The sequence below is a fragment of the Gossypium arboreum genome, chromosome 4 (genome assembly GCF_025698485.1).
Source record: "Gossypium arboreum isolate Shixiya-1 chromosome 4, ASM2569848v2, whole genome shotgun sequence".
NCBI lineage: Eukaryota > Viridiplantae > Streptophyta > Magnoliopsida > Malvales > Malvaceae > Gossypium > Gossypium arboreum.
Window position 1 is genome coordinate 10,191,952 of NC_069073.1, and position 13,028 is coordinate 10,204,979.

General features: G+C 33.9%; 1 protein-coding gene and 2 long non-coding RNA genes across 3 annotated transcripts; 1 reads left to right on the forward strand and 2 right to left on the reverse strand.

Annotated features, from left to right (window-relative positions):
- Nucleotides 1-400: 400 nt before the first annotated feature.
- On the reverse strand, nt 401-1,413 carry LOC108458804 (zinc finger BED domain-containing protein RICESLEEPER 1-like). Its single transcript, XM_017758201.1, has 2 exons — nt 1,166-1,413; nt 401-1,067 (listed from the first exon to the last, which is right to left on the reverse strand). Exons 1-2 carry the CDS (start codon nt 1,411-1,413, stop codon nt 401-403), a joined length of 915 nt encoding a protein of 304 aa, XP_017613690.1.
- Nucleotides 1,414-8,177: 6,764 nt separating this feature from the next.
- On the reverse strand, nt 8,178-10,750 carry LOC128291828 (uncharacterized). Its single transcript, XR_008281763.1, has 3 exons — nt 10,478-10,750; nt 9,517-9,558; nt 8,178-8,358 (listed from the first exon to the last, which is right to left on the reverse strand). It is a non-coding gene; the product is annotated as an uncharacterized LOC128291828 (long non-coding RNA).
- Nucleotides 10,751-11,798: 1,048 nt separating this feature from the next.
- On the forward strand, nt 11,799-12,393 carry LOC128291860 (uncharacterized). Its single transcript, XR_008281802.1, has 2 exons — nt 11,799-12,068; nt 12,349-12,393. It is a non-coding gene; the product is annotated as an uncharacterized LOC128291860 (long non-coding RNA).
- Nucleotides 12,394-13,028: the final 635 nt, after the last annotated feature.

Sequence of the window (13,028 nt, forward strand, 5' to 3'; positions counted from 1 at the left end):
TTGCATTCCAAGAAAAGTCTAAACATTGAATCAATTAAATAAGTAGGAGTGATACGGTAAAAAAATTGAAACTATTAAAATAAAACAATAAATATACCATTTTCAATCTTGTCAAGCTCTTGGATTTGTTCTTCAATCTTTTTGATGTCTTCTTATGATGATGATTTTCGAATCCAATCTTGAGTACACACAAGAGCTTGTACAATTTTAGGAGTTAAAGAACTCCTATATTGATCAAGCACACGTCCCCCGGTGCTAAATGCAGACTTTGAAGCAACCGTAGAAACCGGTATAGCTAACATATCTATGGTTATTTTTGAAAGGGTGGGAAATCTAGGGCTGTTTACTTTCCACCACAACAAAATATCAAAATCTTTAACAAATTTCTCATTAGCCTCAGCTAGATATTATCCAACTCAGATGTTTTATCCTCACCACAAATTTTCAACTCACGCTTTTTATACAAAGCTTGCATTTGCCTTTCCATTTTTTTTTGTGGTTCACCGAGAGAAACATGTGTTAGCACACTCGATTGGCTACAAGTACTATGAAGTGGAGGCTTATACTTATCAAACAATTCATACAAAGATTCCTTCAATTTTTGCATCATTCCACAAGCTTTTTCAAAACTAGACATTTCACTAAGTGCAAATTCAAGATACTTTAGTTTTTGTCTAGGATCTAAAACACAAGCAACAAACATAAGCAAATTCATCTTATCAATATCACCCCAATACTTATCATACTTCTCTTTCATCTTGATGGCCATAACATTGAAATCAACATTACTATTTACTTGAGCATCTCGTAAAAGAATATCAATTTCAGAAAGCTCATCAAAAAAAATATTGGATGTGACATATGAAGTGCCAGATATACACAAAGTGACTTCATAAAAATGTTCCAAGAAATCCCTCAAGTTTCTAACATTATCGCAATCATCCACACTAGGCCAACCCTCTCCCCTTTCAAGTTCAGCCCTAAAGTTTGTATCTTGCTCCTCAAATCTCTCAAAAGCTCTTTCAAAGTTCTGAGCAGTGTTTAACATTAAGTAGGTCGAATTCCACCTAGTACAAACATCAAGACACAACATCTTTTTTCCCTCTATCTTTTCCACCACAACACACTCTTAAAACTTTTGTAATCTAGCTAGAGATTGTCTTACATATCTAACAGCCCCCTAACACGTTCAACAGATTTATTTATTTCCTTTAAACCTTCAACAACAATCAAATTCACAATGTGTGTCATGCATCTCATACGAAGATATTTACCATTTTGAACTAAACCCCCTCGAGGGTTAAATTTCTTTCTCAAATAACCAATAGCAACATCATTTGAACTTGCATGATCAACAGTAATAGTAAACAACTTATCAATCCCCCAATTCAACAAGCATTTCTCAATCACCATCCCAATGGACTCACTCTTATGACTAGAAATTGGACAAAAGTTTAAAATCTTTTTATTCAATTTCCAATCATTATCAATAAAGTGAGCAGTGATACACAAATAATTAACTCTTTACAAAGAAGTCCATGTGTCAGTAGTTAAGCAAACTTTAGAACAAGAACTTCTTAAAAGTTGTTTTATCTTGACCCTTTCATCTAAATACAATTGATAAACATCCCTAATCATAGTAGTTCGTGAAGGAATATGAAACCTAGGACATGCCACAAACATAAATTTCTTAAAACTTTCACTTTTAACAAACTTGAAAGGTAATTCATCAATCACAATCATTTGTGCTTATCCTTTCCTACATGCTTCTTGATCAAATCTCCAAGTTGAAAGATTCCCTTCCCCCCATTCAACTCCCTTTCTAGGTAAAACTAGTTGTCATTGACTAGTGTCAACAACATTACTAGGATTTTTCTTACATGAACCAATATGATATTTCAATGACCCTATACCATTTTTTTTCATATCACAACAAAATTCCTTTTGATAATAATTACATTTAGCCTTACTTGCACCCTTACCATTAATAATCTTAGTGAAGTGAGACCAAACTTCTAACCTTTGATGAGTGGCTTTTCTTTTCCTGGTAGTCCCCTTTGTTTGGCTTGAAGCTCCAACTCCCGAATTTTCAGAATCTATCGAAATAGGAAATTTAACACTACCCTCAATAGATGTTGGTTCGGTTAACATTTTGCAAGAAAAAAGTATATAATAAATTAAAATGCATTTATAATATTAAATATATTTTGATGTTGAGTTTTAGAAAAAAAACATTGTTGAGTTGGATTATGTTAAAAATGTGAGAGATTATTATAATCTTTTGAACCGCCACAATTTGCACACTTTAAAACATAGTTAAACAGAATGTTTACACATTTTAAAAAACATAGCATGAGAAATATATGACATTAATTAAGGCAGTAAATATACTTAAATTTTGGAATGAAATGAAATATCCTTTTCAAGTAGCATCCTTAACAATTTTTCAATAGGATAATAATGCTTACTTTGAGATACTGAAACAACACTTTAATTTAATTTAGGATTGCATAATAATACTGAATTTGAAACATTAAACAACAGGTTAATTTAATTTAAGGCAGCATGATCAATTTGATACACTAAAACACCAACTTTAATTCAATTTATGACAGGATGAAAATGCTTAATTTGAAACACTAAAATAGCAGCTTGATTCAATTTTTAAGACAGTATGAAAATGCCTAATTTGAAACACTCAAACAACAACTTTAATTCAATTTATAACAACATGCAAACAGTAACAATACATAGCGTTAAAATCAATAAAAAGCAACTCAAGGCTTTTTCAACATATAAACTTTATAAACAGTAACCAAATTGTAAAAAAAATGTCAACCAAACTTCCCTTCATTTAAAAGAGCAGTTGCTTTTAAATCAAGTAATTTTTATACTGAGTTTTCAACATTTGGACAACGGCTCCCAGCCATAACTATGAGAATCATTTATTTTTTCAATCAAAATATTCAATAAAAATCATTTATTTTTATTTTTTTGGTTTATTAATTGTGTTTTTTTGGATAGTTTGCAAATCTCAACCATGCAAGAAAAGAACACTGCTATTACATGAAGCAGTCAAATGGTTATTACATGAAGATGAAACAGGTTCGGGTTCAGGTGCGAAGATGAAAATGAAGCAGTTATTAAATACAAATACTAGCTGATATCTATTGGGATTATGAATATCGAGCTAGTTTCATTCTTAAAATGGAGGCTTTAGTTGGTGAAAGTACTCTTGAGCTAGTAAAAGCCTACTTCAACTCGCCAATGATGGATGGTGACGTGGTAGACGCCAAAGTGCCAGACGGAAGGAGGCTGGCCTGGCAGAGATTTTGGGAGTTTTCAATTAGGGATTTGAAATTGAAGGTTAGGTATTTTTTTTTTTCTGTCGTCTGTTCACTGTTGAGTTTAGACTTTTAGACTTTAGTTTTAGTTATAGTTTTAGACTTTTATTTTTATTTATTAAATTATTTGTAATTTTTATGATTGGGTTGGGTTGGGTTGGATACTTGGGTTTGGATTGGGTTTAGGTGAATAGTGGGCCTATTTATATATTATAATTTTATTTATTAATTTTTTCGGTTAAACCAAAAAAATTCAGTTAACCGACAGGTTTCAAATCGAATTAACTGTTAACTAAAAAATTAAAAAATAATTAATCGACCCCTGACCGAAAAAATTCGGTTAACCGATTGATTAACTGAATTCGGTTGGTTAGCTAAATTTTTTCGGTTTTACCCGAATTTTGCACACCCCTAACTGAATACGGAAATATCCCTTATCTTTATGCGCACCATTTCTCAAAAGGACTAAAATATAGCCCATGTGAAAGAACGGGGACCAATTGGGAAATTATTCCTTGTCCCCAAAACGACCTCCAGGGGGTTAAAATGAAATAAAAATAAAATTATAGGTAAAATTAAAAAAAAAGACTAAATTGCAACGGGCCAAAAAAGCGGAAGGACCGAAAGCATAAATATCCCCTCTAGGTGAAAACACGTGGATCTTAAGGGAAGGATCGGGTCGGACCACAGGTTGCATCAAAACGACATGTTTTGGCGATTAAACTTGAATCTCAAAACGACACTGTTTCGCATGGGTATATAAGTTCAAGTTTGACAAAAAAAAAATCATTTCAGCCATTTGTTTTAAAAAAACGAAAGCCTCTTTTTTCTCTCAAAACAAAACCAACTCTAGCCTAGCTTCTACCATTGGTCGTTCGGTTGCGGTGTGGCCAGGCCATTGCCTATGGTGGCCGAAAAGTCCAAAAGTCTTGCCTTTTATTTCTTTTTTCAAGTAGAACCTCGATTTGGGGTTAAAATGACCAAAAAAGCCCTCAAAAATAAAAAAGAAACAAAGAAATCTTCGCTTTTGCTCACTTTCATCGCAACCATTCGACGAACCCCCAAGGGTCCGTCGGTCTTCCAAGACGGAGGGCGAGACACTGGCAAAAAAGTAAAATATTTTTATTTATTTATTACTATATATATATTTCAAAAATAATAAAAGAATGAATGTAAAAAAACCTTATTGTTTTTGAATCGATTGGTAATTTTTGTATTCAATTTTTTTTTGTATATTTTCCTGTCCAAAAAAAACATTGAGTTTTCTGTGGCTTTATAGCCGATTTCAATACAATATTTCATATTTTTGGTACTATCTACTATCTTTTCTACTGCTAATTTTGCATGTGGCGGTTGGGCGGTAGAGGAGTGGCGGTGGTAGAGGCAAAGGACTAGGGGTGACACTAGGGTTTTAAGGTTTTAGGCCTTTTGGGCCCTTTAGGGTTTTTTATTTTGGGTCGTTTGGGCCTTGTAATTTGGACTTTTATTTTTTGTTTTGGTTTTTGGTTGTTTGATTTGGGCCTAGGCAAATTTGGCCTACTACAGATCATAATGCTTTTGAGGTGGCATTAGGAAGTTCCCAACAACATCTACTTATGTTGTTCTATCCTCAAGTAAAATCGAACATGAGTCGGTAGGATGATCAGGCATGACACAAATCCTACACAACCGAACTGGGTTCATTTTTCCTACAAGTATATTTTTAACCACATTAGTAAGCTCGTCAATCTTATCTATTAAGGAATGAGTACTTAGCTCATGAACCTATCTCGTAGGTTCTATAAATGGTCAATATACAGCCATGGTCGAAATTAATTCCCTAGCTCTTTGAGGAGTCATGTTCACAAGTGTTCTTCTACTAGTTGCATCAATTATCTTCATTTCCATAGGGAATAACCCATTATAGAAATATTCTAAGAGTGACTGTTCAGGCAAACCATATTGTGGGCAACTTGTGCACAACTTCTTGTATTGCTCTCAATATTCATAGAGTGACTCTACTTCTTTTTGTTGTATTCTGACTATACTTCTCCTTAATTCGGCTACTCAAGCTATTGGGAAAAACTTGTCAAGAAACAATTGAGACATAACAGTTTATGTATTAATAGATCCTGGAGGTAAATAAAATAGTCATTCCCTAGTCGAGCCTGCTAATGAAAAAGGAAAAGCTCGGAGTTCAATTTGATCTTCAGATACTCCTTTTGGTTTCATGCTTAAACAAACCATGTGGAATTCCTTCAAATGAGTGTGGGGGTTCTCATTTTTCAAATTGTGGAAAGTGGGCAATAAATGAATTAAGCTTGATTTCAACTCGAACGGTATTTCTCCTACCGAATAAATTATGCATAGCGGCTATTGTTCATCTGGTGCTGCTGCGAGTTGGCGTATAGTTTGATTTGCCATTTCGTCTGGTTCATCGAATGAGAAAATATCTTTGGTATAAGATCCTACTTCGAAATCGGGATGTAGTTGTTTACCGCGTCGAATAGCTTCTCTTCGCAATGTTTGAGCCAACTTCTCTATTTTTGGTTTAAATTTTATAATCCTCGGTTCTAACTTGGTCAAAGAAAACAAACAAAAATTAGAATTGTTTTTCCAATCCCCGGAAACGACACCAAAATTTGATGGGCGTCGAAATCACCAAATATAAATTCCAATGACTAGGTAACACTAAATAGCAGTATAGAGCAGTAGAGTTGAATCCACAAGGACTGGTTATCCAATTTCGCCTTTTATCATGACCAAAATTATTGTCGCGATCACAGTCGTGCCCCTAACTTGTGTGTAGCAATACTGAAAAATGAAAAAGAGGGTTTTAATTGATAAAGATAATAAAATAAATACATAGTGTAATAAAATGAAAAAAGATTCGAAATTGCAAAAATAATTTTAAGCAAATAAAATAAATGGATAAATAAAATATTTTTAAGCTTAGCCTTAGCCTTGATACACCCCGAACTTGAATCAATCTTTGAAAGAAGGTTTTTCCTTCCAACCGATAAGTTGGTTACAGCGATCGAGGATGCCTCAAACCACTAGCTTTTCCTCTTGTAACCGGTTCCGGTATGACCCGTGACATGTGCCCGTAATTTAAGACTTCGATAACCTTGTGATCTGAAAAGCTTAAATCGAATCAACGACCTCAATCGTGTGGGTCATTAAAATCTAATCACTATCTTTCTCAATGGAATCCAACTAGTTTCTCCCACTTGAACACGCCAATTTATTTGCGGGATTTTGAATACAACACAGTTGACTCAACTTCCCAATTGTACGTCAAACAATTCCAGCCCAACACGTGCTTTTTGAATTGAAATTGAATCAACTTTAAGGGAAGAATTTGTACTATCCCATATACTGGAGAGATACCGAATTGCAAAGTATTTAGTATGGGTTCATATCTTACGATTACTTTGTCGGAGCGATAATTAGACTAAAGCTAAAAGGGACTTAGTTAAACATGAAATTAATCATGTTAAATGGATTCTAGAAATGATTTTAGTGGAAAATGGAGGGACTTAGAAGGTAAATTAGCCAAAATATTGAAACTGGAAAAGGATTGACATATTGCCAAATGCTTCTTGACGAAGAAAAATGAAAAGAAAGGAAATTTTTGTATTCAAAACCCAAGTCTCCGGTGGTTATAGCCACCAGGTATTTATTCCAATACTAAAATATAGCTAGATTTTCCCAAACATTAACACTAAATAAATCAAAATTTAAAAATCAAATTTAAACTAATTATAGGATTTTGACAAAATAAAAAATAATTAGATCTTTATCCAGCTAATTTCAAATCTTTAATCTTTATCCAACCAAGCTTCAAATCTTCAATCTTTCAATCTATCCCTCATCTTTGCTTTTTGCTCCAATTTAGCCTCTTTTTGTATAATTTTGAATTTCAACATACCAACTTCATTCCTGATAAGAAAAACCCAAGTTTAGTAGCATCTTATTCGATAATTAGCTAAAAATAAATACATTAAAAACACGATTTTATCTTGCTATCAGCTAATCTGTGTAGTAAAGTTTTAAGAAAGATAAAAGAGCCAACTAGTTGGGTAAATTACCCAAACCATTAAAGCTACCTATAGTTATACTCCAACTCGAGTACTTATATATTTAAAGCATCCTAGTTAGTAATGCTAAATTGTTAACTATGGGAACAAGAGAATGGAAGAAGTTGGTATCTCCTTAATGCTCTAAGAAGCTATTGTAAAAGCTAAGGAGGAAGAAGTATCTCTTAAGAAGAAGCAAGAGTAAATCTTTCTCTTAATAGCCTATGCTAACATGTATTTGGCTTTTTATAAAAACAACTTCATTAAACATCACAACATTGAAGAGAAAGGTTCTATGATAATGAAATTGATGCATTCTTGGAGAAAAATAATGTAGCACCCCAAACCCGGCCCAGACATTAAGGCCGAATCCGGCATGCCACATCAAAAACGTAAAAAAAAAAAAATTTCCATTCTAAGTCCAGAAAATCGTACTTGATGTTCAAAAGATTAATTCATTAAGGGTTAAAGTGAATAGAAGTCATGCACCGGTAGGAAACCGAAAAGAGGTGGTGAGTCCATCGGATCGCTATACCAAGCTCCTTCGGATCCAATCCTAGACATGCATACCGCCATTGCCACACCTTAACGTCATGGATATTTCTAGGAAACCGATTTGATTAAGTCATTTTTAGGAAAATTGATTAATTTTGGAAAATACTTTCATTGCGGAAGCTTTGCTTGTTGTCGTGTTATTTTGAAATCAATTGTTGTTTTTTTTTTAAAATGCGCCTTAAAGCTATCCAATTTCAACAGTTAAAATAAGTATTACCTATCTTAGTAATACATATTAAAACCATCAAAAATAATTAAGTGGCCTTATTACATTTAAAAGCCCAAAAACTTCAAACGTAAATAAAAGGATGTCCAGTTCACCAGAAGAAAATCAAACTTTCAGAACGGGTGGCCACTCCGAATTCCCTCACAACTCCAAGCCCACTATGGTTGGGGATTTCCTGCGTGGATGAAAATAAAAGGGGTGAGTTTGGGGAAACTCAGTGTGTAAGGAAAACCCATTCAAAGTCCAAGTCAGCTCAAGCCTATTGGGCCTAAGCCCATTCAGGTAATAGTGATACTGGGCGAGCCCTTTTAGATTACAATAAACCGGACCTTAGCCCTTATTCAGATAACAATGATGGCCCATAGGCCCATTTCAAAATACATGCAACATCAAGAAACATATGCAAGCCCATTTGGGTAATAAAGTGGTACTAGGCCGAGCCCTTTTCAGATTATAATAAACCGGGCCTTAGCCCTTATTCAGATAATAAGATGGCCCATAGGCCCATTTCAAAATACATGTAACATCAATAACATATGCAAGCCCATTTGGGTAATAAGTGATCTTGGGCCAAAGCCCTTTTCAGATTATAATAAACCGGGCCTTAGCCCTTATTCAGATAACAATATGGCCCATAGGCCCATTTCAAAATACATGCAACATCAAGAAACATATGCAAGCCCATTTGGGAGACTACTCAACCCACCAACCACTACACTCCACCGCACCAGCCATACACTCCATGTGGGAATAGCTCAACCCACCCAAATTTAACACTCCACAATTCTTGACATTGTCGTCAGCTATCAAAGAATTGAGGCAAAGCCTCCAGTATGTGGACAAGCCACTTTCAGTACTTCCTCCGTCAATATCCCAATCCCATGCATCATATAATAACAACATGGCATGCAGTAAATAACAACAGTCAAACATGAATTTAGATCAATTTAACCCTAGGGGTATTTCGGTAATTTTGCACCTAGGGGTATAACAGTAATTTTCCATACATAGGGGTATTATAGTAATTTAGCTGCTTTTAGGGTTTTTCATGCATATTCCTACTTTTCACGTACTAACAGAATCACTACCGAGGGTTCTTACCGAATTGGGCCCGTTGGCCCATCATTCCAATTTTGGCTCATTAAGCCCAAAAATATCGAGGGCACAGAAATTATGCACTTTGCAGTCCAAATTTTGCAGCTTACCAAAAACATTAATCGATTTACCTCACGAGCATTCGCACACTCGCAAATCTACAAAATACCGATTTTCGGCATTTCGGCTTTTCGACTTTTGCCGATCCAGACTAAGAAAGAGGGTGTTAGTTACACACCTGTTTGCGACGATATACTGACGAGATCCACACACGAACTGCCTACAATTAGATTACTAACACGTTAATCTAACTATTCAAATACGAACTACGTATTAACCCCTTACAATATTAGGTCAACCACACCTACAGATCATAGTAAGCTTATAAGAAATTAATAAGCAACTCATTAACAAATTTTTGTCAATGTTTACCACATAATCATAATTTCACTGCAAGCTGTCTTCCTGAGCAACAGTCACTAAATCATTTATAACTGGAGCTACGAAACTCCAAATCAAGTGCCGTTAATTTTCCCTGAAAATAGACTCATATATCTTCTATCCATAAAATTTTCAGAATTTTTGGTTTAGCCAATAAATACCAGATTTTTCTCAAAGTTTCCCATGTTTCACTGTTTGACTAATCTGACCACTCTTCATTACGAATCAAATTTCTCATTGTACAGAATTCAAAATATATTCTAGTTTATTTCATTTGAAACTAGACTCATTAAGCTTTAATTACATAATTTATTCAGCTTCTAATTCATCTCCCACAATTTATGGTGATTTTCCAAAGTCACGTTACTGCTGCTGTTCCAAGCAGATTTATTACCAATTCACTCTTTCATACACCTATCTTGCATGCATGTTATTTAAACATGTATATCACCAATCAATCATCACATATCTATGATTTTTACTTAAGTATAATCTCCATTTCATCATTTTAAAGCACAACATGTTAGCTGATTTTTCCCTTTAACATCTAAGGCACATGCATGTTCATTTTTTTGGCTCAACTTCACCTATCTTCCATTTTTCATCAAAAGAACATGAAACAACAGCCATTTCCTTCATTTTAATTCATGACTAAATGCTCACAACACAACTAAAAATCAAAATATACTTCAAGAGTTAAGGTAGAATCAAGAAGAATTCATGAACCTAAAAATAGAAGCAAGGTACCAAGAACTTACCTTCAATTTTCCTCTTCCTAATGACCAAATACTCAAGAGCTTTCTCCTCTCTTTTCTCTTCTCTAACTTTCAGCTATGATGAACAAAGATGGACAAAACTTTGTTCTTTTCACCCCTTTTTCTTTTAATAAAACTTCATATTTCATCCATTTAATTCTTTAATACAAAAGACATGAAATTCTTATCATGAAACATTTACCTAACCCATTATCATGAAACATTTACCTAACCCATTATCATGGAACATTTACCTAACCTATTATCATGGAACATTTACCTAACCTATTATCATGAAACATTTACCTAACCTATTATCAATTTGTATCAATTTGTACCATAATTATGGATATCAAGTGTACATTTTGTCTACAACAACATGATGGTTGGCCACTTCATGTAAAATGGGAGGTTTATCATGCAAATCCTCTTATTTTGCACTCCTATTTATTTGGCCACTTCAATTTAGCCTATAGCATTTTCAAACATTTTCACATAGGTCCTATTTCATAATTTCACTCACAAATGACAAAATCAAAGCATGAAATTTTGTCAACATTCACAGAATTCCCGAAAATTGGGGCGTTACAAATAATTTATTCGGTATTACCAACTTTATTCAGCCCTATGTAAAGAATATTGTTTTGGAGTTTTATGTTGAAGAGCATAAACAATCTTGAAAGTGAATTGTATCGCAAAATCTTCTTACGAAAAAGATAGTATGACTTTGGTCCACAACAGATTAGAAATTTGTTCAACCATCAATACATAGTTGATATAACACTAAAACTGTCCCATGATTTACTAGCTAATACCATCACCAACAATGTGCACCCTACTTAGCCATAGAAGTAAGAGCTCCAAGCCTTAACACTTGAATCTACATAAGTTGCTTTGCTTTTTTATTGTAAAAGATAATCAGATTCCTAATACCTAAAGTGTAGTAACTAAGTGAATGATCGTCATTTTGAGAAAGAATGTTGAAATGGATCCCTTTAACGTGAAAGATTGTTGAAATATACGTCTAAATGTTGACACACTTACAATTTTTATATTAAAAGTCAAATTCATTACAATTTTGTTTTTGTTATATGACTATTAAGTGAATATTTCTTTTATTTTAAAATGTCACTCTAATAAATTTTAACAATATTAATAATTAGACCTGAATTTTAAAATTCAAAAAATAAAAATGGAAATAAAAGTAAAAAAAAATAGTGCAGGGACCTGTAGTAGATTCTAACCATACATAATAACAAAAATAATAATTGAATTGAATTTTATATATATATATATATATATATATATATATATATATATGCAAAACGAAGCGTTACCTCCATTTTGATTGGCAATTTGAAAAGAAGTTGAAATTGCAAGAAGAGCTTCTTTCTTTTTCTAAATCTTTGAATCGAAAGAAGATGGCGGAGGAGCAACCGGCGACGATGGCTACGGGGATTACCGATTTGGATCATGACTCATTTGCTCATTGCGCTTCCTTCCTTAGCCTTCGGGACCTCTCAAACCTCGCCATGTCCTCCAAATCTCTCAAATCATTTGCTTACTCCGACTCTATCTGGCTCGACCGCTTCAGGTTTCTTTTTTCTTTTTCTTCACAATGTTCATATAATTTGCTTGGCCGAGTTTACGGTTCTCAACTTTTATACTGAATCTTTAATTTGAGGCAACTTTTTTGTAGGCTGGACTTTCATTTTCTTTAATATGAGTAAAATTAATTGAAAAAGATGTATTGAATTTGGTAAAGGAAGTTAGAAGAAACTGTAACAAAGGAAACCAGAAACTCATGAATCTATCCAATTTTTTCTTGTTAGATGGATTTTTTAATGATCTGTTTTTCTATTCAATTGAACTAGGGAGCTTTGACCGGAAAATTTCCCCTTATCGGGAGTGAGGAAGGCCTATTTGAATCGGCGTATCGCGCTGCATCAGTTTAAATATTATGATCCTTTTGTTGCAAGCTTGTTTGCTGAAGGATATTACTCAGTCGACAATATACTTCTTGATAAGAATGATATAATCTTTTCTCAAGTATGACCCTTTAGCTTCCGTAATCATGTGTTTTAACTCTTGTGATGCTTTGCATTTGTTGGCCATTGAAAAACTTACATAAGCTCATTTACTAAGGGTCCTGCGATAAAGATGGCCAAAATCGACAGCATTATGAGTGGAGGCTCATTAGTTACAATGCCTGGTCATAACTCAAGAGTTACATGCTTGAGGTGAGACAATCTGAAGTATATCCTTGTATAATTGACAATATCTGCATTCAGTCACCCGCATTGCATTTGTAGTACAAATCATGTTTTTCTTTGTTATAATTTGTTGACATTTTTGTAACATTTATACTTATTTACATCAGAATGTTTTTGGACACTAGGCATAAAATGGGGGTATCCCGATATACAGAAGGTTAGAGTTATTTTTAATATATGAGATGATCCTAATGCAGATTGTTTCCGCTTAGTGAAACTAGTTTAGCTCAAAGTGAGGCGCAAACAGAAGAGAATGTTTTGTTAACCTCTAATTGCGACGG

What these genes read in the sequence shown, in the direction of transcription:
- LOC108458804 (XM_017758201.1), bottom strand. Translation starts at nt 1,413, where the DNA reads ATGGTGATTGAGAAATGCTTGTTGAATTGGGGGATTGATAAGTTGTTT. An exon ending in GTTAGGGGGCTGTTAGATAT is followed by an intron (nt 1,068 to 1,165) that starts GTAAGACAATCT and finishes TGTTTGTACTAG; the next exon opens with GTGGAATTCGACCTACTTAA.